This window comes from Anoplolepis gracilipes, chromosome 5 (genome assembly GCF_047496725.1).
Source record: "Anoplolepis gracilipes chromosome 5, ASM4749672v1, whole genome shotgun sequence".
Taxonomy (NCBI): domain Eukaryota; kingdom Metazoa; phylum Arthropoda; class Insecta; order Hymenoptera; family Formicidae; genus Anoplolepis; species Anoplolepis gracilipes.
The window spans coordinates 10,597,587-10,625,088 of record NC_132974.1 but is presented as its reverse complement, the minus strand read 5'-3'; the positions used below and the strand labels follow the sequence as shown (position 1 = coordinate 10,625,088).

At 39.5% G+C, this 27,502-nt stretch overlaps 1 protein-coding gene across 4 annotated transcripts in view; it reads right to left on the bottom strand.

Moving 5' to 3' along the window:
* LOC140665638 (kin of IRRE-like protein 1) overlaps window positions 1-27,502 on the bottom strand; it is a 366,422-nt gene that overhangs the window by 189,329 nt on the left and 149,591 nt on the right. For all 4 annotated transcript variants that reach the window (XM_072891964.1, XM_072891961.1, XM_072891963.1 and 1 more), the window contains exon 2: window positions 18,004-18,133. In XM_072891964.1, the coding sequence (XP_072748065.1) occupies window positions 18,004-18,047 (44 nt within the window). In that variant the 5' untranslated portion in view covers window positions 18,048-18,133. The remainder of the gene's footprint in view (window positions 1-18,003; window positions 18,134-27,502) is intronic.

Sequence of the window (27,502 nt, the reverse complement as noted above, 5' to 3'; positions counted from 1 at the left end):
GGGTTGTTTCGTGCAACATTGTGAAGGTTCCTCGAATTATGCGCGGTTCCGTTCGTACATTTTCATGCCTAGTTATCCACCGCATACACTCCAATAGTGTAATATTTCCTATACGCAGAGTGAATTGTAAATGTAAAAAAAAAAAAAAATTATTTAACGACAATTATTTTGTCCCTCTGGAAATTTATTTCGCAACTCGTTCGTGATCTTAATGTAATAAATAATGATGTACATATATATTAAAAATTAATTTACTCAAAAATTGCGCGATATTCTTTCTGCAAAAAGTTCTACGATGACTCTCGCAGACTTGTCAATAAAATACTGTCCCCAGCGTTAAGAAAAAATAGTCGTTCCGTCATTCCAAACAGCCAGCCTTATTCGCAAGCGATCGTTGCAATTTCTGGCTGCCAGCGGGAATAGAATCCTTAGGTTTCGGTGAAACAATTCGCATAGGATTCCACGCGATAGGAACTCCCGGATTGCCGCAGTGCCCCCGTGCCGGTCCGTAAACTTCGCGCGCTTGCGGGGAAATAAAGACCGCAGATATCTCGCGTGGGAATCGTTCGTTATTAGCCGGCAGGCAATAAGTTTCCCTTATTGCCGCGTAAACGATGCACTCGGTGGCTGCGCGAGAGCGGCCGCAAAGGGAGAGTTTAAGGACGGCACTCGGGAGAGAGAGAGAGAGAGCGCGCAATAAAAAAGAAACGAGAAGCGAACGAGAAAGAGAGAGGGGAGAGAGAGAGAGAGAGAGAGAGAGAGAGAGAGAGAGAGAGAGAGAGAGAGAGGGAAACGATTGGAGTAGGTAGGTAATATACAGACACCATTTTTAAAGTTAAGCATCGCCACGCAACGCGATTTAAATGGAGATGGACGAGGTCCCATTCGCGGAGGTGGACCGGATCGTGTGCATCCTCCCCGCCATTATTTCTTCCCCTATCATTCTCTTCTCGTTGTCTATTTTAGAGAGACGGTCGACTTGAATCTAAACACGCGAAAGGTAAAATTTAATTCGTTCCTCCAATATTCTTATTTTCGACAAACATGTCGATTTTCGCGTATATTATTAATCCGCGGTAAACCGTGATAAATGCATCTACACATTCGTTCGCTTTCTCCCGTTTATCCGCTTTTTGTCCCGATCGTGATATATATTATATATACGTGTATATATATATATATAGATATAAATTCTCTGCCGTTTCACAGAATCCCATTCCGCCGATCTGACTATTTCTCATCCAGCTCGTGCAGCCCTCGGAAGACAGCAATGGCTCTCTGCTCGGTCGTAACAACCCTCTACAGATCCGGTTCATGTAAAGCGCTTGCTCCTCTTCCCCGAGCGATAGGGAAAGCCATTTTATGCACAGGTATTTAAGAGACCGTATCTATCCGCTGCGAGTATTTTATATACACATACATATATATGTACATATATGTATTGTATATTATAGTTGAAATTATTCATCGCGATGCAAAGCGTATTTCTGCCGCGCGTTAAGCGCTCTTTTCGAAATTTCGCCGCGTGAAACGCATGTAGCAGTCGCGAAAAATGATTGGGATTTATCGGCTGTACAATCTGAACGCGCGTTCGCGTTTATTTTTTCTGGTTACACCGCCTGTAATAGCTAAATACACAGTACGATTTGTCGAGCTCGTTTGGAACATACATATTTTTGGGTTCAAATCACCGGGGTTTTAATGCGGCCGGGGAATTTAACGAGTCGCGCGTCGCGCATTGCTTTTTATTTATTTGTTTATTTATAGTTATTTTTTCCCCGCCTCTCTTCATTTCGACGCGGCGCGGCGTGGCGCGGCGTGTAAAAACCAGCGCTACAATTATCCGCGCTCTATGCGAAATTATGATACATCGAAGCGCACTTTATCGCACAAAAGTGTTTGCGTTCCCTGGACGCTATCTATCCGCGTGCTCTTACTCGGCGAATTTTACTCAAAATTTACCGGGCACCTGTATAATTGTACAATTGCAGCGCGACGGGGGGATGCACGCGCGTGCATTACCCTACGAGTGACACAGTGACGTGATACGCCTGAACAAACGACGATGAAGATAGAATCGACAGGAACACGGGACCTCTCTCGTATGCGCGAGCAAAACCCAACATTTGCAAACGCTTATTAATTAGTCATTCATCGGACTAATAGTGAACACCATCGGCCGTTTGCGCGAGTGGAAGAGAAAGAGAGAGAGAGAGAGAGAGAGAGAGAGATACGCTGCTAATAATTACCTGCAATTAGATACCATTAACGGTCAATATGTACACCTTTGTGTGCACTTTGCGGCCTTTGTGATCCTTTAGCGTGTAAATCTACGATAGCGCAAATATAAACGGCCTTTATCTTGCAAAATGCGTTATGCTCTCGACGAAACTATCGAAATTATCTCGTGTAATTTATCCGGGGAGTAATTACGCGCAATTGGAGACGTTCACTCGAGTTCTCTATATCGCGATCTTTCGGTCTCTATAGTCGCAAACACACATGTACATACACGTACAAAGAATAGAACTGTTATCTCATATCAATGGGAGAATACAGGTTCTTGTTTACAATCAACAATAGTACTATAATTCGATCAATTTATGCAGTATTACATGTTATCGCCTATAATGGAAATACAGGATATACTTTTTTTTTACTATATCTCTTTGCATAATTTTACCCTGTCATGGATATATCTATAATTATGTATATAGATAGAATGTCCCATGTAAGTACGGTATTTCTGAAAAAAAAAAAAAAAAACAAGCATCTTTTTTTCTTTGATTAAATTTTGGGCAATATATTATCTTCGAGATATCTCATTTTTTAATAAACATTTTTTGAAATAATTTCAATATCAATTATTAATATATCAATAATAATTTAACTAAAAAGATGTTTATCATTTAACAAGAAATATAATGGTACTATCTATGTAGAACAACCCTATGCAATTTTATATTTTCATATACTGCACTATATCCGATACTTTTATTAATTTTCAATTTTTTCATATTTAACATATTATAATATTTAAAACCATTTATTATGCATGACAACCTATCGATGCGCGAATTCACACGCTTGCGGCCGCCGTTCATAATCCGTCTGTCGCTTGTCCCGCACGTGGGACGATGGCACGGCCGATAGGGCGCCTGTCGCGCTGTTTCCGCACGATCCCGAGGGGACGAGGGCGAAAGGACGAGGAAGAGATTCACAATCGGAATGATCTCCGGTGCGTCAACCGACGCGCCGTGGCGTCGCGTCGCGTCGCGTCGCGTCGCATCGCGTCGGTGTCGGTCGCCGCGAGCGTCAGACCGCAGCACTGTCAACGTGCGTAATTAATCCGCATTTCGTGCAGACCTCGTGTGCACAGACGGCTCGACAGCGGCCTAAGATTTACCGCAATCCAATTTTACACCTGTCTGTCAGATCCGCGCGCGACGGCTCGTCTTTCGCGCTGTGAAACCAACCGATGTCACACAATTTGATAATTATCGTCGATGGTGTATGTTTAATATATCTACACGACAGCCTTCCCTGATTTCTGATCTCGCTATTCCACGACGAGCCCGGCGGCGTCTTTAATGCGCCCGAGTTTTACGAATCGCTTCGCGATTACTCATCTCGAGAGACTATCACCGCGAAAAGTCGCGATATCTCATTGTCGGTCGACATGTATGTCATGAGCTGATTTGCCTGCTTCGATATATCACAGATATATGTCCATCTTTGTCTCTTTTACACGTTGGCACGATAACGCGCCTGCGATCGTTTCATTCGCTGTCGTAACGCAATTTATACGTGCGATGTAAAACGGTGTTACAGTCGGCAGCATCTTACGCGAAATCTAAACTTTACGTACGGTATGCACGTAACGCCGACACGATATATATGGGACGTTAACGACTTTCATCTTTCGTCTGTAACGAGCTTTACATCTGCCACATTGTGCGTGTTGTTCGCTTCAAACCAGTTGTATGTTGAAGCGAGTGACTTAATATCGCTCGAAGACAGCAGTTTCGCGCAAACGTGTCTTCTCCGCTCGCAAAGTGCCAGCAATTTAGGGATATTCTAGGATGTCTCCAAGCGCATTGTACGAGTAAGATGTATCCTTTAGAGCACGTTAAACATCAGTGACCAACGCTACGATATATATATTAACATTTGCGAGACATTTAGATTTTTATTTTTAAAAGTTCTCGCACGCGCGTATACCTGTATATAATTATAATTTTATTAACATATATTTATTAATATATATATATATATGTGTGTGTGTGTGTGTTTGTGTGTGTGTGTGTGTGTGTGTGTGTGTGTGTGTGTGTGTTCGTGTATAAAATATAATTACATGAAATATAATATTCTGTATATTGAATAAATAATATATTTATTAATTATATTACAATGTATTAATTTTATTTAAAATTATACTTTATGAATATATATTTCAATAACTCGGTGTGATAAAATTTTTTTTCGCCAGAAAATGGTCGCAGCGTATTAAGGGGATGTGGATGGAACAGATTTCGAGACTGCCGCTAAAACAAGAGAGAAGAATTACGAGGCTTTCCATAAAAGTCTCGCAGGCAGGGACGCGCGCGATGTGCATCGAACATTTGAAAGCTGGACATAAATTTTTACGGCAAGTCTTCGTGTATGTACCTATACCTATGAAAGGGAAGCTGGCGCGCGCGCGCGCGCGGATTTCAACGCGAGAGGCAGCTTAATTCCCGAAGCGCGTACCACCGTACAATCTGCGATCTTTATTTCGTGCCGGCACATTTCTGCTCGCCGGCAGTTTCCGAGACTATTGCCGCATAGACCGGCATGCACATATAAGGGCGTGTTATCGGATTCAGCTTTAGGGCCCACGTGTCGTATAACTTTTGATTGGCACGCGCTGCTTTTATTATTCTGGCGATGCTTTCGAAAAGTGTCGTACCGCTCGTTCGGAATTCATCTCCGCGTCATATCGGGAAAACATTGGAAGAATTACGTCGATCTTTTAGTTTTGAAAGTTAACAACAAGATTTCTTTTTCGTGCAAAAAAATGTTTAATGACAGGAAATGAAAATATAATTAATAACGCTCCAGCAATTTGTTTGATGATTTTATCGATAGTTTTACTGCATAATACGAACGAATATATGTACCATAAAATAAAGGAAGTTCTTTTCGATTATAGTAATATAATCTCCCGTGAAAAAACATTATATTCTATCGGAGAGAGATATTTTATTAATAGCTACGATCGCTAAAATATCAAAATTTTATCTCGATACCATTTCAATTAGAACTTATTGCATTTGCCTGATTTCACTATCAGCGATTTAATTGTACAATGGAGTTACATCGTTATTCGTGGCAGTAGATATAATAACGACTATCTTGCAAACTTAATCTGCGAAATTGTCGAAGGATAATGGTTGAACTAGAAAATATTGTAGATAGTTTAATTTTTCTTGTATTCTAATATTTAGTGATGTATCAATCAATGCATCCTATTGAAGGATTTGAAGCAAGTGAATATCACTGAAATATAGTCTGTATCGGAAAATTTAAGGAAGAACTGGACGGATCAGCCACGTCGAGAATAAATAAATCTAATACATTTCGAAAATCATGAATTTGACATTGAACAAAGATTTGTTCCTGTAGAATATAATTTAATTTCTAAATTATAAATATCTTATATACAACTTCTTTATAATGAGACTGTACCACAAACCTTTTATACTGATTGTACATAAAAATTCATGAAAATAAAAATTTTAATTCTACAAGACAAATTTTTACTTTAACTTACAAATTATTTATTAATTTTATATTTTAAAAGAGTTTAAAAAAAAGAGAGCCTTTTTGCGCAATGTCAAATCCATAACTCTCGAAATATTTAGATTTATTAACTTTCGAAATATTTAGATTTATTAACTTTTGATGTAACTGATCAATCCAGTTTCCTCTTTAAACAGAATAGTTTCCAGATACTTGACGAAGCGAAAATACGAAATACGTGAAAGAATAAATGTGGAAATCGCGCCGCGCAGATTACGCGCGATTTACGCGGTTTGCGAGAAACAAGAAAACGCGTGGAGTAAAAGCCGCTTTACAACCGCGACTAAAACGATCCGATGGTTACAACCGCGATTATTACAAGAGCACGGGGGGGGGGGGGGGAGGGTTTCTCACGCTTCCACCGATGCACAATCAGAGTTTTGATGGATACTGTGAATATTCGCGACGGGAGCGAGCTGCACCGCGGGAATCGAGTCGTCGAGCATTAGTGTCGCTAACGTATCTTTTATACGTTTGCGTCGGGGAAAATAAATGTTTTATTCTCACGTACGTGGCATAATTAATGTGTAGAGTGAGTATTAAAAAAGTAAGATGTTTTTAATGTTGTGTAAAATTTGTATTTAAATAAATAAAGAAATAATACATTTTTTTTATTAAAAATAAATATTTTTAAGAATTTATATGAAATTTGTACAAAAAATTGCAAAAGATATTGAAATTGAAGAACAATGATGAGGTTCTTTAAATAATTTTATTATTAGTTAAATTATTAATTATTTCAAAAATATATATTTTTTTAATTAAAGAGACATTATTTGTTTATTTGTTTAAATAAAAGTTTAAGGTCTTATAATTTCTTAATAATTGCATATGCGTCGAAACATATCCTTACAAAGAATTTTTTTATCACGATCCTTATAAACTAAAAATGTCGAAAAGTAAACTTTAAAAAATATGGACTTTTAGTTTCTAACATGTGCTTCATTAAACAAAAAGATACTCTGAGAGAGATGTAAACGTTTCTGACTACTTACTCAGATATGAAAGCTGGTATTTGTTTCTCTGAAAAAATACGAAGTTTTGTAAACGTAACATTTGCATTCAGTCAGTAACTAATTCTCCCCTCAGAGCGTACATTCTACAATTTTAGAAAATTAATTAAAATCTTTTTCATCTCTGCTTCTCTTATATACTTTTTTATTTTCTCTTCCCTGCAATGAGATGGTAAACGTGAAGGCAAATTATACGAAAGTAGCACTTCTCTCTCGGCGAAAATTCTTTAGTACCGGTCGATTATGGGTCGGGAGGGGGGGGGGGGAATTTTAATTTGCGAGGAAGAATTTCGACAAAAAGGCGTCGCGCCGTTTCCAGACCTAGATCGCCGCGCCCGATATCGGACGCGGACGACCATTAGACTCGTTCACCCCGGTCGCTTTCGTGCCCAAGAAATCTCCCCCCCTTCCTCCCCGGGTGGGTGGTGACGCGAGGGTTGATTTTGCGAGAGACCGCAGAGGCCGGAGGTTCCGCAGGCATTATGTGCGATTCGAATCTCGGTATTATTCTATAATCTATTCCGCGGGCGAGAGATGATAGTGTTGGCGGTGGCGGTTAGGCTCTCGGTTGCATGCCAACCCCGGTGGTGGTGGCTCGTTCGACCTGCACGCCAACACGCCCGCCCGCCCACCCGACCGTCATCAATAAGCACTCCCTTTGCGAGCGCGCGTGCACACTCTGGCGCGTCTGTGTGCACGCGTGTTCAATCTCTCTATCTCTCTCTCTCTCTCTCTCTCTCTCTCTCCCTCTCCCAAAGAGACTCGCACTCTGCGTCGAGCTGCATCGCGTTACGCTGTAAACTCGCTACACACACGATACGTAGCTTCCCGTATATTCGGCCGAATGAACACATCGCCAGCTTCTTGACGGTCGGCGCCTGGGCACTAAGAGAACGATGAATATACTCGTGTTACCGCTTATTTGCAGCATAATACCGAGAGGGTCTCGTTGACAAGAAAAAAAAAAAAAAAAAAAAAAAAAAAAAGAGTGAAAGTTTGCCGAAGAAAAGGGGATAAAGGAGGAAATGGTGGGCGAGATAACGACTTGGACGCGTGAGAATACATTGATTTATGGAATTTAGATAAATAGAATAAGAAATACGGTAAAAATACACACATTTATATACACACATACAGTCTCTCTTAAACTGCGGCTCGATTAGAATTTGATATCAGTTTTTGAGCCTTTTATATCCGTAATACATATATAACGATCGCATATTAATATCGATTTATTAAACCATTAACTGCATCTCTAATCGCGATTTAGAAATTTAGCGTAATTTTCACGAGCGCTTATGCACTCTTGTGCATTTGCGCGCGGAAAGCAACGATATATCGTTAATTATACATTACGATTAATCAGATTTACAAATGTAAATAATACATCTCATTGGATTTCTGGACGCTCGATAACGCGTTCATAATCTGCGTAAGCAGATCGAACGATCGCGCTGAGCGACCGAAAGTTTTATTATCGATCGGAAGTTAAACGTCGCGGGATTTTATCGCGGAATCGATTTGCAATAATTGTGCGCTTCATTATCATAATCGGCTTGCTTTTTTTTTGCTCGTCGAAAATTATACAGTCGGCAGATATCGACGCGGGGAGAGACACCGCGTCGCGGGCTCTGAATTCTCGAGAGTGCATACAGGGCAGTCGTAGCTTCTGACCTACAACCCCCGGGAGCACGGCCCGAGGCCACGACCCCCGGACAGTTTCCACACGCCTCGTAATCCGAGGATGAATCCCCAAGATCCACGGCCTGGTTTCACCGAAAGGTCTTCCCTCGAGCTCCCGAGCTTCCTGTAACCGAATCCCTGCTCTCCGTTTGGTACTTCCAGCATAAATGTAATCGGCGAACGATTCTATGACGGAAAGTTTTATATCTCAATTTTGAGATCTCTTCATGGAACCGCCGAATAGGAGAAATTTTGGATTTGACGCGAAGGAGAAACGTCGGATAAAATTTTCCTTATCTCTTTCACCGCATTTTATACGAATTCTCACGGAGAGAAAGATTATCTCATTCCTCAATATCACGACTGGTGGAGATAAATAATAGAGAACATTAATATACGAGTCTCTCTTTCTCATTTTTATGTTTTATATTTTAACAGTGCAATTTCATTACTATTCTTCTTTCCGCACACGTGCAAACACATACACGGACGAGCGCTTATATCTTATCGATGAATTTTTCACGCTTCGTATAACGCGCATATTAATCGCATTTTATTCGACGTAATTACGCGTGAACGTAATTCGAAGCGAATAAACTGCAAGTGTTCAATAATTTTGTGTAACTATGATCGACGAAAAAGTGAAAATCACGAGAGAGGCAGGTGCAAGCGAGGTCGATCGATCGCAGCAACGGCATCGACCTCGCGCGAGTCTGACGTCAAAGGTTAATTCGTCGGCTTATGAGACTGTCACAGAGAGAGACAGAGAGTGAGAAAGAGAAAGATAGAGGTCAAATCCTGAAGTGCTAGGATTAAACTCGAGGCAATATCTGAGACGGGAACATCGACTTATCCTTTTTGAATTATTGATAACAAATCTAAAAAAGTCATATGTCACGATAAAGGTCAGACTATTTCAAAAAGTATATCTGTCATGTTTTTATAAATTCTGGTCGCACATCCGCTCCTTATTAAATTTCTCGTGAATAACACGTTATGACATCAATCTTCCTACGACACCCGTATATTTATTATAGCTGTTTGATAATTAGATATCATTTACAAGTATCGAACGCGGTGAGAATCGACAAATCTGGCAGAGAAAACCGCACTAAATATCTATATATTTTAAGACGTCACAGTTCTCAACATATATTCTCTCGTACGTTATTTCATTACATAATTAAGAGACACGGTAGCGCCTCGCGATGAGAGTTATTATTTTTATATCTACTATAACAATTATGGTGTCGTCGATCATTTGCGCGATGCATGCAATACTCATCGCGGCAGAAACGAAGGCGCACGCTAGAATGGAACATATACGTTTCGAGCCAGCAATTAATCAGATTATTGCCAAACGTAACATATTGCGGAATCAAAAATTACCGTAATTACTGGCGGGAAAATTGATAATGACGTCCGGGAGGAAACCGCAGCGTTCGATATAATAACCACCGGCGCGGCGCGGTGTTGACGTTGGAAGCGTGTGTTCCTCCGGAGAAATTTCATCGTTAAACGAGCTCCGCGCACGTACGGCCGTTGTCGAGAAAATACGGCGCCGACTACCGTTGCTCGTCCGAATTTATGGTATCGTTCGATTACGCGCGACGCGTTCCGGTTATTCTAGCCTGATCACGATTATAGCGACTGTACACTCTCGCAGGATGCGTCGTCTATATTTTCTCCTCCTCCGCTAACGACGACGACGTTAATGCGAAAATATCGGCGAGGCTTTTAACGATGTTTTAGCGTTAACTTAATTATTAGTCCAAGATTGCCTCTTGAAGAAGAAACTCTATGAATCATCTGTGTCAAAAGTTAATACATCTAATAGATAATTAATTTGTGAGTTGAAGGAAAAATTTGCATTGTAGGAAATTTGTCAAATATTTATTTTCAGGAATTTTTGTTTGTAGTGTTAGAATATTTGTTGCGTACAGTCACTAAAAAGTTATACAAAGAGTTAGTTCGATATAAAATAATATTTACGATTTTAAAATTAATATATATTCCATATGGCAAATCTTTTAGTTTAATTTTATATTTTAAAAGGCTAAAAGAGTGTTTTGCGCAATATCAAATTCATAAATCTCGAAATGTATTAAATGTATTAAGATTTGACATATATGTAGATAATAGAGTTTCTTCACAAAAAATGTTTCGCAATTATTTAGCTTGTACTGTTATTTTTTCTTATCGCTGTCAAGATAAAACTTGACTAGTTATATGTATAAATTCCGAGAAACGAAGATTGATAAACTGCTGAGAGAGCAGTTGAATTAAATTCGACAAAATCGATGCCTTATTGTTTCAAGAAGCCACCTTCTCAACGTGTATGTGAAGCTGGCGTCTCACTTTATAAAAATTCATTAATTGTTAAAAGTTCTGGTTATATTTTTAGTTATATAATAGTTTTAGAGTTAGCGCTATAAAATCTAGCAAGAAATTCCAAAAAATCTCGTCGGAGAGCAACATGAAACGCATCGTGAAATTGATGTCTTAATTTGTCCCGTGCCACTTTTTTTGGTTTAATGGAACTATTTGCTTGTCGAGATCTCTAAAATTATTAAAAATAAAGCTAAAACTTTCAACAATTAATAAGTTTCTACAAAGTGAAACGTTAAACTCACACCATTTACATTACTATTTGATATGTAGTAATAAAATTTTCTATTTTTTTAATATGCACTTTTATAAAACGTACAAATAAACTCTGTTTTGCATTTTTTATGATATAATTTTTTACGATTTAATGCATCGTACATATACAGTTATTTATATTATGTAAATAATTTACTTAACTTATCATGTAACTAATGTAATGTATAAAAATTATAGAAAAATATATGCAAAAAATACATTTAATTTTTTGTTGTATATTATTGTATTATTTTATCTATATTGTATTATTGATATATTATATTTTATATTATTTTGTTTATTATTATTATTAATTATTATTTATCATATTGTATATTTTTTAAATAATTTGTATCATATTAATAAATATTTTTCAATCATTCATAAAATAATATTTACTATTACTCAATCGTAACTCGTTCGATTGATACCTAATCTAATCTAACTCATGACAGAAATTAAATATGATATATTTAATTAATTACAGACTCACCAATCGTACTCCTACTATTTTTTTTTTCATCTTTTTTAACTTAAAGTCCTTTGATGATCGATGATCCATTGCACATACAACCTGAATCAGTCAATTAGATAATCAATTATCATCACTCACGAAAATCGCGACATTTAAAATTTGACAATTGCATGGTATTCTTTTCGACACTACCGATGCATATTTATTTATTCAGATATTATGAAAAGACATACTGAAAATCAAAAACTTGCGCTACTTGTATCGACATTCACTTCACGCGCGACGAGGTACAAACTTTCCATCGAATATCGATTACCGATATATATTTACGGCACTCGGTATAATTATATAATCGCCCGACACTTTTATTCAGTACTCTAGACGATATTTATGCGCGCTGATCTATTCGAAACATTTATCATATTCACTCGCGACATTAAAATACACGCAATGTACTTTTGTCCGATATTTATTCTCGGAATTCCTGTAATTCGCGTATGTATGATGGTCACTCGACAACAAACGTAAACAAAACATGCGCGTTTATATTCGTGACACTATCGTGATCGTTTCAACGATTGCCATTTTGATATCTAACAGAGATGCAATGTGCGAGAGATTTATACGAATAGCGAAGAGAGATAAAAAGCACTCGGCGAAGCTTTGACGGAATATCTTGAAACAAGCGTACTCGTCTAGCATGGTAGTCGCAATTCGTTTGTATGTAACACCAGCTCACGTCCACCCCCTTTCCTCACTTTCGAGACCTCGTCCGGCAAAGTTTCGAGTTTTTGTCCAACAGAAAGCTTCGCGAAAACGGGTGTCTCGAAGAAAGTACATTTCTGTTGAGTATATCGTCGCATCGAGTCAATCCCAGAAATAAAGTCTTCGCGACTCCCGATTCTGAGATCCTTATTGCTCGATGTAATATATTAAAACGCCCGATATTTTTCTCGTTCGATCTCTCGGAATCTGCGTAATGGTGACTATTCGGTGACTGATGAAAACGCGATTAGACTGCGGGATTCACACGTCACTCGTCAGAATCGGCGGTCGTCGAAGAAGGAAACTCGATAAGGTGCCGGTTAAATGCGATTCATATAGCGAATTAATACCGATCACTATTATTCGCGAGATTTAATCACTCGATGTAATCACTCGACATTTTCTGCTCGGCACTCTAGACACTCGTTCGAAACTTGCCGTTTGAGAGTATTATATTTTGCGATAGAATATTTTAATTATTTGAATATTTTGATGCACAAATAATTAATAATTGTTAACAAACAATAGAATAAATAATACAATTTATTATCTTTATTTATGTATAGTAGGTATATATGCGCAATTAATTTATTATAGAGCATCTCATCTCGGTACGTATAGGTTTGGCATTTCAAACAATCTATTTTATTTAATTAATATTCTAATAATTTTGATGCATACAATTTTTTGAAGAGAACTATTATAAAACTCTTAAAGGCTTAAAATCTGCAGACCAAATAAATTATAATGTAAACTTGGGGTTTCAGTTTATTTCGCGCGCAAGCTCCCCCTTTTTTTTTTTTTTTTTTTTTTTATTTAATAGCTAGAACTATCTGTTTAATTTATCAAGAACTCTAGAGCTATTAAAAATAAAATCAAAACTCTCAACAATTAATGAATTTTGCACGAAGTAAGACGCCTTCAATTTCATACAAACTTTCTAAACGCAACGAAGAAACGCCTGTAATGAAAAGTACCGAATCGACTCCTTCCGGCGATTCACGCAAAATGGACAGAGGTAAAGCGCGTCGCGATGTTATAGCATAAATATTTGATAACACGGCGAGATAGGCGGTGGTCTATCGATAGTGCGGATTCGCGTCCGCGATGCGAGAAAGGGATGGAGGAGGGTAAGAGGGGCGCTTTTGGCCGCGCGCATAGCTCGCATACCGGGCCTTCCTCGCGTGGTATGTTATAATTAGTGCTCCCCTCTCCTCTCCACCGCGCGCACGCAACATTGATATGTCCACGCGGGCCTCGGAATACTTCCCTAATGAGATGGCCTCGATAAACAACGGGTTAAGTGCGCCACTCGCCTCCCTCGCCCGACCCCCCATCGCTCTCGCAAGAGCAGCGCATACAGTCGCGCCTTTTCACGCGTGCATAAAGTTGCGGGATATTCATGTATCGCGTGAATGCCAGATGTTTATTGCTGCGTCCAAGAGGATTTCCCTTCCTCACGCGCGCGCGCAGGATATTAAGGAACGTCAACGCGCGGAATAATCGTAAAAGAGCGAAACGCGCGCGGCTGCGTCAGGACGTGCCATTCGACAAAGTTTTTCAATATGTTCCGCGAACGGAGCTAATTCTCTCTCTCTCTTCTCTCACCTCTCGCCAACGGGATATTTCTCTCGATTTTATTACCTCTCGGAACCGCGTGTATTCCTGCGTATGTGTGTGTGTGTGTGTGTGTGTATATGTGTGCTGAGAGTTTTCACAGTGTCGACAGCGCGCAAACGGGAATTAAAATTCTAGTTTGCGGAAAATTTTCCGGAAAAATTGCGGGAAAGCAAATCATGTAACGTCTATTCAGCGAGTCATCGAGATACGATTTCGCACGATAAAAATAAACACGCGCTAAACGTATCTCGGCTTTATTTTTTACTAGCTCGTGCCGCAATAGATTTATATCGCGCATCTCGCGTGCGCGACATAAACATGTTTTTACACAACGTAGGTACTCCGGCCAGATGTGGAAGCGTCAGCGAAAATTACTTGCTTTCTCGCAAACGCGCAAACTTTTTAACGCCTAAAATACCCACGTGTCAAATTGCAACTAATACAAATGCAAAATCAAATAATTTTTTCCAGCCTTCTCAAATCGTGATTAAAGGATCTTTGATCTCCCAGCAATCAAGCTTAGATTGCGACACATTGTATTGTATATAGAGATAACGTATAGAATAAGTAAGAGTTTAGAGGGTGATATAGCACCACGCTCGACTATCCTATCACTAAAGATAATATCTTACACTGTTTTACGAAATGTTTTTTTTAGCTCGTGTCAATCATGCGATTTTCTTCTGTCGCAAAATTTATTAATAACCCGGGTGACAAAATTTATGACATCGCAGAAGCAGGTGGGCCGATCGCGCCCTGACCTCATGAATCGAGAGATCTGAAATCATTTTTTCCATCTCAATTCTCCGCGCCATAAAAAACCTCCGAGCCATACGAAAGGGTCCCGTGGCACAAAAAGTTTCTATATTGGCGACATTCACTCTCATTTGCTACGACAAACGCCGTCGTCATTACGTGGCGATGCTATCTGGGAAGGAGAGAACGGTCGGAGAGGGGTGGGAGGGGGTAGGGGGTGGGTGCAATTGCGAGTAATTCTGGGACGAACGCGAAATAGGGTAGACGACGCGAGATCTCCTTTCTTCCTCCGCCTTTCTTCCCTAATAATCGTTACATCGGATAGTTACCCTAGAAAACGACGCGGCTCGTGCACGTGGGGTGAGTGCACGTGAGATACCGATACCGGCGATATACCCCCAATTATGTTTCATCAGGAACCTTAATTCGGTACTTTGAACACCGTAACACCCCACGGGTCCGGGATGAAATTGCTCGCCGAGCACTCTTGTATCTTTGGTAGGTAGGGCGCGACTTGGGAAATTAAATATCGTTCTTTTCTTATTGTTAGCGTAGGCATTCGCGTTCTCCTCCGCGAATGTCACGTAACTCTTTAAAAGGATATCGCGCATGCCACTTTTGATAATTGTTTTCTCTCGCTTGGCGCGGCTATTTCGATGCTCGAACGTAAGGGAAACTTTAAAAAACACACCCTGAATGCAATAATTGCAACAAATTAAGCTCCTGTCTGTTTATAGAATACGTACTTATATTTATCTTGCATCGTATTGTCGAGAACGAAACAATCCTCAGCCGTAAATATTCGTTTAAACAAACAGATTTAGAAGGCTGTCGACTATAATCATCTTAATATCTTAATTGTGTTAATGTGTTTATAAACAACGATTGATTGCGACAGATATTTTTCACGTTTCGCGGCAAAAATAAGATATGACAAAATTTTATATGATATTCTCGTCGCGAAATCTCTGATACGTTCCGACAACGACGGACGAACAGCATAGGGGCGTCATCACCGTTATCAATTATATGCCGATAAAGCTGCCAAACTGAATCTCGGAAACATCGAGCAGTTCCGATCACCAAACCGCCCCTTACGCTCATCGATTGAAATTTATTGACACGCCATAATTACACGCCACGGAAGTTGATTGTGCAGAGTTCTGATCCTCATTAGGCATGCGTTTAAGCATTGTGTAAAATTCGCTTAAAATTCATATTAAAATCGAGATAACGAAGGGAAAACTCATGTTCGACGAATATCTAAAAAGAGTGACATTTGCAAAGAATTTGATATTAGCATTAGACGATTTTTAAAGAGAAAATCAAGCACCATTTTCTTCCTCGCGAGATATAATATTTCAATAATTGGAACTTAAAGAGAGAGAAGATATATAGAGATATATAAAGATATATAAGAATGAATATATATTCTTTTCAATGGAGTCTTTTAAATGAAATAATTTTTGTATTAAAATGCGTTTTATATATTATAATATAAGATATAATAAATTCATGGCAATAAATAAATCTTTATCAATCTTATTAAAGAAATATTTGACCAAAAGTTCTAATTATTTTTTTTCTAGATTTATCATATTTTTAAAATAAAGAAATATAATATATGTATATATAATTTGAATACTATATGAAGTCTTTGTTATAACTGATGAAACATAAGATAGAGGAGCAAAGTGTGAGTATTTTAAATAAAGATCAGTAAAATATTCATTAACCTTTGGTGAAATCTTGTCACTGTTTTAATTAGTTTTAGACATTTTTACCGATTCAGTTTAAGAAAGAGTACGTTTATTAAAAAATAGAAAGAAAGAATATCCTCTTCAATTTTTCTCTTCAACTTTCTTGGCGGATCCCTTTATTGCAGAGCGATGGTTGATTACGCATTCGATTGTAAATCAGGCAAAAGGGACCGTCTATATAAGAATTCGCGGATCCTCTCTTTTTCGCGATCGGATTAAAAAATAAGGAAAACACAGAAGGGTCGCGTGCAACGAACGAAGGAAGGATCGATAGCGAAAAGTGCAACGATACAGGATATGTATTCGCGTTGGGTTAAGCGTTCCCGACCTCTATTTGCGTTTCGTTCGGAACGCACTGTTTGTCTTCAATTCGCGAGGATCGAAAAATATCGGGGAAGCATACGGGTTAATGGCAGCATAGACCACAGAGAGCGATCCACGTTTTGAAATGCGTTATTCTCTTCCTCTTCCTCTTTTCCGCTCTCTGACAAACAAAACGCGACAGTATCAATAGCGCGCTTATTAATTGAGCGAATATTCCACGTCGTTAAAATTCCTTCGCACTCGCATTATGTAAGCAGACCTGATTGTAAAATCTGGAAAGTACGCTTGTAACAAGTGTACTTTCGCGCAAATAATTCTCTTTCGCTCGTTCAGTCTCTGAGAACAAACGGTAGAAAAAGAGATCGTACGCGAGAGGATGCTCCGTCTAATAATTCCAGCACCGTTTATTCGTAAGGGAGAACACATCGGGGATATGGAATGCGGAAAGGAATTTCGGTCAGAGACGTCGCGGCGAGCGAGGTGATGTACGTTTAATAACGGGAGGCAAGTCGGATTTGCACCCGTTTTGCTTTCGTAATGCAAGAGCGCCGTGCGGGCCGGTTTTATACGACATATTAGTCCCGAAAACCGTAGATTCTTCCAACGCTCGAAATTTTTCGTGACATTTTTACAGTAGGCGACATCCGTAAGACGATAAATCGAAACGCAGATTCCTGGTCTTCATTGGCACCTATTTCGACGATTGTCGTGACGAATCGCGCAATGTATGGAGATTTGTAAATCCTTCAGAAATGAATAAACCGATGTAATACAAGTTTAACGCAAACATGTAAATTACACTAATCTTTCGTTGCGATTTATATCGTAAATAATATATTAAAGATGTGCGAAACCTTTTGCTTAACATTGCTTTATCTTTCGTCTTTTTTAACTCTCTAGTTTATCTAATCAAAATATCATAATATTTTTTAAGAATATATATATGAATAAAGTAGAATGTTTATTGAGACTTTTTTAGGACTATAATTTAATAATAAAAGTTATTTTTGCAAACATCTGTCACGTATTTCGTTTAGTTAAAGTCACAGTTTATAAGCAAACGCAATTTCGCAAATGCTAATTTCACCGAGATTTCGCGACAAGAACAAAATTACAAACTTACGTGTACAGCGGTACTCCGGCTTCGTCTTTAAACCAGAAAACCATGTGCAGCGTGTCGTCGCTGGGAGGAGTGATGTCGCACGGTAATTCGGCGAGTCTTCCTTCTACGACGCTGATGTTCACCAGTGGAACTGAAAACAAAATATTTAACGTTTATTTAACGATCGTTTTGTCATCTCGCGCTTATTCCGATTGGAAGCCCATAGGCTGTGTATTATGATTAATTTTTGAGCATTTTTTCATTTGCGTGCTATTTCTCCGTATACTTTACGAAGCTTTTGTAACAGCCAGATTCTTTAATTTCCGATAAACGCTACAGAAAATGAATTTTACGAATATTTTTCCCAAACGAGCGTTTACAAGGAACGACGAGAAAAAAAATGAATAAATCGAAAAGCGATACTGGCGACGCAGAAATATCCGAAATATCAGTGGTTTACTGGGCCACGGCCCGATAGAACGATACGCGAAATCGGATGTGGGCGATGGGATTAAGAGATTCGGCTTATGAAATTCCGTTTCTCCGTGGACATCCCCATCTCTCGCCAGCCGGAGGCGCAATCCAGGCTAGACCGATTCTAGCACAAGTTGGATAGAGCTCGTTGGTCAAATCGCACACGGGAGGGCCAATTCCTTCCGTAAATTTCCGGTAGGCTATTCCCAAGAAACGAGTTTCCATTCGATTCGGTCGGCTGCCCTCGTTCTCCGCCCCCGCGTGACGAGCGGGAAAGAGAAAATCGGAAGGGATAAGGGTTTCGCCGAGTTCCCGGGAATCTCCAGGACTCTCCGGACTCTTTTTGTGCGCCGCTGACCGATCGACGCGAGAAAGAAAGCGACCGCGTCTCGCCTCGACGCTTTCGATTTGTCGCGCGCGAGAACGGAAATCGCCGCCGGCCCCTGCCGTCGAAATTCGACGGGGATGAAGCGATCTCTTTTCTCGAGATGAAGGCGACAACAACGAAAAAGTCTGTCTTCTCGTACTTTATCGTTTCTTTGCATTAAAATATGTTGTTGTCAGTTGTTCGTTCCAGTTTCGTATTTCCATTCTTGATAGAATGATTTTTATTTTTTTTTATCTGCATTTAGTATATCTAACATCTATTTTTATATTTGCATCTCTTGTTAATACGATACTATATAAAAAAAAATGTCAGGCAAAATATCTCGTCAAAGTGTCAGACTCGTGATATCGGGCCGAGGTATCTTGTTTCCACTGTTAGATAAACGACATCGAGTCACGGAATATCGCATCTATAGGTACGAACAAATTAAGAACATATTAACTTTGATATAAGATAGTGTGAAAACATAGTGTGACAGGAGTCTAAAATTAATCCTACTGCTAGTACAAAATTCTTTTTATAGAAAAAAAAATATTTTTATATACATGACAGGGTTTATATATATATAATATAAAACCAGACAATATTATTTTATTTATTTATATATAATAAACCTCTTGATATATTTCAATAAATCGAACCATGAGCTCTTTTAACTTCATCTCTTGCCAATAAATCGATACATTATTCTTAAGCGACTATCTACGTGTCTCCTGGATGTTTAAGGTGGAATTTTAAAAAAACCTTATCAGTGTGCGAGCAAAGGACAAGTATAAAGATTAGCATAGGTTTAGTATTTATTGCATGCCTCCGGCTTCAACGATGGGCATAAATATTGTTTAAGGGCTACTCTTTATCATATAAACGCCCTGGCGTATAACGGTACTCATTTGAATTCCTGCTTTTTCCAAGGCATAAAATGGGCTTCGTCGACGCGCAACAAGCCGTTTACTTCCACCCTCCTGGGCTGGGTGTCAGAGCCGCTGCTACCATGGTAGCAGCAACAGCAACGAGAAAGCCGCAAGTCGTCGTCGTATATAAGTCGCTATACGCGAAAAATGCAAGATATGTGCTTCATTCGTTACAATTTTATTGTATTGTGTACTTCGTGTAACTGGAGCTCAATTCGGTATTTATTTTTTCTACGTTGTTTAATCACTCATAAATTCAGCGTTTCGAAGCATGTGCCTACATTTTAGAAAAGACAGTGGAAATTAATTAAAATTATGTTTGCTTGAACAGCGAAACTTGTATAAAATTCATCTTGAAATACGTGAAAATACTTTTAGTTTTATTACTAAAAAATATAAAATATAAAAACAATTATTATTAAAAAATTTTCTTATTACAAATATGTTATATACAAATTCTTATTATAAAAATGTTTTCTTGTTACACACAATTTGTTATCTTCTTCTTTATTTTCCAAAATATCTTTATATATAGCGTTATAATCTAATATGTAATTTACATACTAAGATATTTTTCTAAAAAAAAGTAAAAAATTTTCTTGTATGTTATTAATATATTGATTACGAAAAATATTAATTTTACGCAAAATAATTAAAGTATTGAATATTATATAATTTTACTTGATGTCATTTATAGTAGAGATGCACGTTAATTTATATTACACTGATTACATATTTGTGTGTAATTTCTAAGTCGACGAGCACGAAAGCAACTATCTATGGAGGATCGATCGGCCAATGATGGACGCGTATACGCGCGTGTACTAGCGTTTAAATACCAGGCAGAGCCTTGAAAGCGTTTCGATTAATGGAATTCCGCAACACGTCCGCAATTAACCCTCAAAGACCCGAGGCGCTGGTCGAAATGTCCAGAGGCGCGCTAATGGCGGACGATGGTCGTGTCGCATTCGAAACGCATTTAATGAATTCATTATCGATCAAATCGCTAGTCGGCCATGTGCGCCTTTCGCGGGCATTAACGCTACGCAAAACACTATCCGATCTCGAAATCAATAGCCGTGAAATCGTTTCGAATGATCGAGAAACACGATTGAGTGAATTTTATCTTGATCTAAAAATTAGACATACGACAAAATCGGGGGACGTTGGCAATTTCGAGTCGCCGGGAAACGGAATGACTCCTCGTAACATTGATCGGACAAGTTTCCCGATCGATTCACGCGTCAAAGGAAATTTTAGTTTGCGCCAATTGTTTTTCGTTAATGCGATTGCTACATTCAACTTTAGCGCACAGGGTCGCTAAAGGAAACGTAGCGAGAATAATACTGCGAGTTTCGAAACTCGATACAAGTCCTTTGTTCTCCTTTTCTCTCTTTTTGGCGTTAAAATAAAGTATATAAAAAAAGTTTCCAAGTGTGTCCATCCGTTCTGCGGTGGCACGCAAAAATGTGGCACTGGAACGCGAGGTTTAATTGAATGTCGCGAATGAAGTTCCAACTTGTACGGAAGAGAACTCGGAAAAGTTTAACCAATACCCGCGGGGGAAGGAAAACTGGATATGTCACGTTTGAAACATAACAGACATATGACGCGTGTTTTTAACACGCTCAATTATATCGCCGTAGCCGCACGACGACAGATGTTCGGTTACATCACCGTGACGTTGTCACTCGCGTATTTCAGAATGATGTCTTTGTTAATAATTAACAGCGCTCGCTCGGCAGCTTTGCGAGATAATTATTACGACGAGATAGAGATAGATGGATAGATAGATAGATAGATAGATAGATAGATAGATAGATAGATAGATAGAGAGAGAGAGAGAGAGAGAGAGAGAGAGAGAGAGAGAGAGAGAGAGAGAGAGGTGCGGCGCGTCGAGAAGAGTTACATAATTCTATTAATAATGCCAGGCCATTACATTTGCCGGAGAACCGCGTGAATAATGAAAACTTCCGACAAAAATTTCACCATGGGAGACATTAATTGCTAACGAGGAGCGAGAGATCAAAGTCATGATCTTAATGCGACTCGTCCCGGAACATTTTGAGAATATCGTCTCTCCTTTTTTTTCCCATCCGTTAATATCGCGCAGCATGTGGCGCAGGGAAAATTGAACAAAACTTTTCGCGCGAAAAAAGGAAGTAAGTCTCGCCGTAGGTGGACATCGAAGTCTGTTGTGTTCCTTCCCTTCCTTCCATCCTCGCCCTCGGGGGATTTTCGCGTGAACTTTTCTTAACTTATATCTTCGGCGTCTTCTCGGCTGAGCCACGACATGACAGTGAAAGCAAGTATTTTCATAAATCTCCGGGAGCGACATAGATTGATCATGTCGCCTGTATTGACGTCGTCATTACATCCTAATCGTACGAGCCCGGATATACGTTAATGGACGATCTTCCTGTATGTATGGCGTGTGAATTAAGTGTACATATATATATATATACACTAAATACATAAGCTAAAAAACAAATCTGAAAAGAATAATTATCGAAAATATAGATGTTTCACATTTTGTGTATTTTTAAATAATAATATGGTTTTCGCGAGAAACCTTGTTTTGGTTGAATCATTACGCATCGTGTGTGGAGGTTTGAAATAATTTCATCGCGATGAACGCACTGATCGCTGATTAAAATTCGATGCACGTCTCAAGCCTCGCAAATGTATCCGCCACGAATTAGCACGCAATGGGAGCAGCATTACGTGCGCTTTAGTTGGTACGATCGAACGAGGAATAGCGAGTGAAGGGTGGGTCCGTTATTTAGGGGTAGTTAAGTGTCCCGAGCACCCTCCTGCTATCCTGAAACACTCCTACGTGGAGGTCTCTTCAACTTGGCAGACCCGTTTGCTTCCGCTAAGCGTATCAGCCTCACCATTGTCTACGCTCATTGTCCCTCTTCCTCCTCCTCACGTCTACTTCGTGTCGCATTAAGTTAAAGGGCAGTGCCAAGTTAGAGGGGACAAATTAGCGGGCGCGTTAATCAGTTCCTTAATTTTCCCCAACGGTCGCCTCGCCGAGGTGGAAAATGGAGGAAATGCAGGTTCCCGTGCGAGTTTTTGCTAACCGAGAGTCGAGGAGCGGAGCCGGGCGTGGCATGGAAGAATCTATTGTTCGTAGGTACTTTCCTTCTCCAAAGTTTTAATGGCCGAGAGTCGTTCGAGATTTCAGTGGTAAAAACTCCATATAAATGCTGAAGAAATCATCGAGCAAAATTCTTTCTCTCTTTATAAAATGGTGATCTGTAAATTACGGCCATCTGGGAATCGCACGCATTCAAAAGCGCGGAGAGGGCTTTCCGAATTTTTCGTCTAAACTAGTCAAGAAGCGCAATTTCTATGCATTATATACAACGACGAAGAACGCGAATGCGTCGACTTTTAGATACGCGATGCATGCGAAATTTCTCTAGAAATCGCCGTCGAGAAACGGAGCATCGCTGGCGTGAAAAGCTAGCGCCGAGTAGTCTATAAAGTCCGCGGCTCTCGTCTCTTTGTCTCCAAATTCACGGTAAAATCAGTGAAACCAGCCATGACGCGCCTGGGATTTTCTACTCCACGATGCCGAGTGGATTGTAGAGTCGGTCCGGGGCTTGCAGAACGAAAGTAACAAACCAAGGGCCAAGGGAAAGGGAAACTTACGCTTTATTGCGTATTTACATGTTTTTGCCGCAGTCCCGCGAAGTTTCATAAAATTCAACGTCTTTACAAGGGTCGGCGCGACGCCTCGTCGACACTTTATACCTTTGAATTTTCGCGACAAAGATTCGCCCGGCAACGCGATCCGGTTGAACTTCCGTTTCGCGCAAAATCGTCCTGCTTTTATTTCTCCGAGAGCATCCTCCCAGAAGAGAGAGAGAGAGAGAGAGAGAGAGAGAGAGAGAGGATCGCTTTAAAAGGATGGAATTTCTTGTCTTCCTGCGATGGAGGAGGTTCGGTGATCCGAGTGCGTTCCACGCAGCTCTTGCGTCTGACGTTACGACGAATGTGTGCGCGAATACACGAAGCACTATGATGGGAAACGATTCCGCGGGTTCGGCAACGACAGTTTCCTCATACGGAATCTCCCTTCGAATTGATATGTATGAGAAACATATTGTGTATACGATATACACACATTGTACATTCCTTTTGAATATTTTTGAAAATATACTTTCAATTCGATATAGACGCGAGTTGTTGCAAAATTGATAACCGGAAAGACAGCGTATACGCGCGACGACACGTTTAGATCTGTACCGGCGATATCTCTATCTGCTGTAAATCATACGGCATTATGTTACATTTACTTCCAGTGTAAATTCCATATATCATCCTCCCTCGGTGTATTAATATAATTTAAAAAAATATCATTATAAGAAAAATTGTATTTAAAAGCTGCATTAAAATGGTATTAAAGTGTATTTAAAAAAAATGACCTCTCTATTATATGAAACTGTAAATCTCATCAAAAACTTGTAAAATAATTTAACTCATACCAGGTTTAATTTTATTCTCATCCACTAATCCTTTTTGTACAAACACGTACGGTAAAACGCTTTACACCCCCCTCGGGCATAATTTTAATTCCCCACGTTGCGTCACATCGAGCAAGTGTCGTCGATTTTTCTTGTCAGCTGCACGACCGACCTGTTGGCAGATAATTTCCACGGTCGGCAAAACGCGTCGGAGAGGGAAAGGGGATTCATTGAACCGGACCGTGCGCTTTGTCTTAGCCTGAACTCGGCACGCGAAGCCGCTTCGTGAAAGTTCCCGTCGACTCCATACCGCAGGGGATTAAACTTGGTATAGCTTCCACGGAGCTATATCTTTGAAAGAGGAGGGGGGAAAAGTAAATTTTGGTCAGGGATGGTCACAGAAAAGCTAACCCCGATCGCAATGTTAAGCCTCCCCGTTATAAAGTCGAATTGTGTAAAATTAATTAGGACGTTTATACGAGCGAGACCAGGTTCGGCGAGACCCGCTTTCAAAGCAGCCTAACCGTCGTAAAATTTCGAAAGAGTGGATTAAGCTGGCCGTCTGGGGTCCGCTTCGCAGAGCCTTCGATTTCGCGCGGAATGAAAAATAATAGGGAACCCTCCACCAGCACCGTCGGGAGTCTGCGTGTACGGACTAGATCCAGGTGGATGATATTGGGCTTAGCTGGACCCAATGGTTAGTTGCGATGAGGTACGGTAACACGTTCCACTTGGGCCGGCTTGATCTCATGGGCCATCTACGAGCGCCGTTGGTCCCCGGGGTCCGGGGTAATGGCAAACGAAGAATCGTATGTGTGAAATCGTATGGGGCACAATTCGGATTTCGAGCGTATTACATTCCTCACGTGGTCTTTGCTATTTGTTTTGTACAGCTTTTGTGTGTGTTTCTCTCTTTTTTTAATTTTTTATTCTAATATAAAATTTTTTTAATTTTTTATTCTTTACTGACAAAGGGTAAGAGAACAAAAATGTCTTTGCATTTCTTATATTTTTTTGTACGACATATGCAATTGTAATATACATATGAGAGAGATGATTTGAGAAATTTACACTCAAGGTTTAAAATTATGAAAAAACATTTTCAGACACCTCGCAAAACTTTTATGTACATAAATCATGGTTTTAATATAACGTAAATAAAATATACAGAGCTAGAGTAAAATATGTATGTAGGAACTAACATATAAATTCTATATAAATCAAATTTTAAAATATACGATATTATAGAGTACACTCGCGTTCGATGGCTTGAAAGCTATACACGACGCATTAATATCGAATCCGTGAAAAATCCTTGGTTTATTTCGTAACCTAACCGCACGGATTTCCGTAAACCCGACGAATTATGGACATACCTCAGGCCTTTCGTGCAGATTTACCAGTTGAATCCAGCGAATCAGGATATCCTGGAAAACATGCTGCCAGATCCGGAGCAGCCTGCCGGCGCATCGCTACATCGCTACATCGCAGGGGAGTCGTAGTTTGCAGGAAAGCAGGCTAATTGAGAGGTCGGCCTCCGGAGAGTAGAACGAATCGCTTAGCTACCCCACTTCCGCCCTCACCACCCTTTTAGCCTGTCTCTGTCTCTCTCTCTCTCTCTCTCTCTCTCTCTCTCTCTCTCTCTCTCTCTCTGTCTTTCTCTCTCTCTCTTTCGAGTTGCAGTAGCTTATATCATAATGACGTCGCTCTAGAATTATTAATAGAGCCTTACCCCATGAGATCCCTATTGTTGCCTGAGGACTGGTCCCCCTCAGTCTCCTTTCATCGGTGATAACTGCTGCTGTGGAGGGTGTCGGACATGTACGATAGATGCAAAAAAAGTTTTAGAGCCCGAGAAACTTCACAGACACACATACAAAACAGATTTCAAATATGCGAAATAATTTCGAAATTGCTGAAAGCTGAAATATCTCAAAATTTTTCTTCTCCTCTGGGGAAAAATATAATTTCAACTTTTAAGTAAGAAAAATGTTTAGTTTTTTGCAGAATATTATTTTTAATTTTGCAAAAAAGCCGAGATAATTTTTTTTCGATAAAACAAACGTTTTATAATAAAAGGAATGTGTGCAAAGAATGTGTCCAATGCTTAAAAATCTTAAATCGATATCATGATCATCTGATTATTATCGGATTGCAACATTTTTGTTAATAATTCAATACTTATTGTTCAATGCATTTTTAAGTAGATCTTAAACAGGGTTTATACCGATCTTGATGAGCCGACAGCTTTAGTACAGATGGGAAGAATTGAAATTTTGATGCGAGAAAACAATTTAAACTTAATCTCAAGTTAGTTTCTTATTTATCTCACTATCCATAGTCCCTCTCTCTTTCTCCCTCTCTCTTTCTGAGAGAGATATAAATTATCATTTTTCTAAAGTCGCAGCTGGTTACCAAATGTGTAAAACTCAATAACAACTTTAACTAAAAGTGTTTTACGTCGTATGTTACATCGCTTTACTTTTTCATCGATATAATAATTTATGCATCACGAGGTGAAAATCGGTAACATTTCTGATCCATCTGTACGCGATGTATTCTATTTGTATCCCATTTAGTACGGTACAAATTCAAATGGATCCGTACATTTTTTAGCATACTTTATTCAAATAAATATTTACATCTACTTTTTGTATCGAGTAGATATAATTAAAAATGAAAAATAGTCTCGACAGATAAAATTAAAGAACTAAATGCGTTATCGTTTTTGAAGAAAAAAAAAAAAAAAAACGAAACGAATCAATTACAACGAAAAACGGAAATAGCAGGCTTATTGAAAGTCGCAATGAGATTAGAAAGTAATAATCACGCTCGCAGTCATTCGAAACGATACGAAAAATTTTGCTTCGCATATAGACTAGCTTATATTCGCATATAGACTAGCTTATTGTTTCTGTTTAAACGGGATGAGTAATTCTCGCTAGAGATGACGAGAATTGTCGGCGCGATTAATTTCCTCTCAACGACATACACACGCATACGCGTGCAAAAGGTCACACACGTTTCGAACGACGGTGCGTAACATTGATGCGATGTATAACGTGCCTCTCCCTCTCCCTCTCCCCCTGCCCCTTCCCCTTCCTCGCTCCTTTCCTCCTGTCGTAACGCGACGAACGCTACTACGTCGTCGTAGCAGGCGGCAGGCGACGTCTGACGTCGGTGTCGCAGGGTAGTACTGGTGGTGCTGTTGCTGCTGTTGCATTGTGTAACGCCGGCGCCAGGCCGCGAGACACTGAGTTACGAGCCACGGA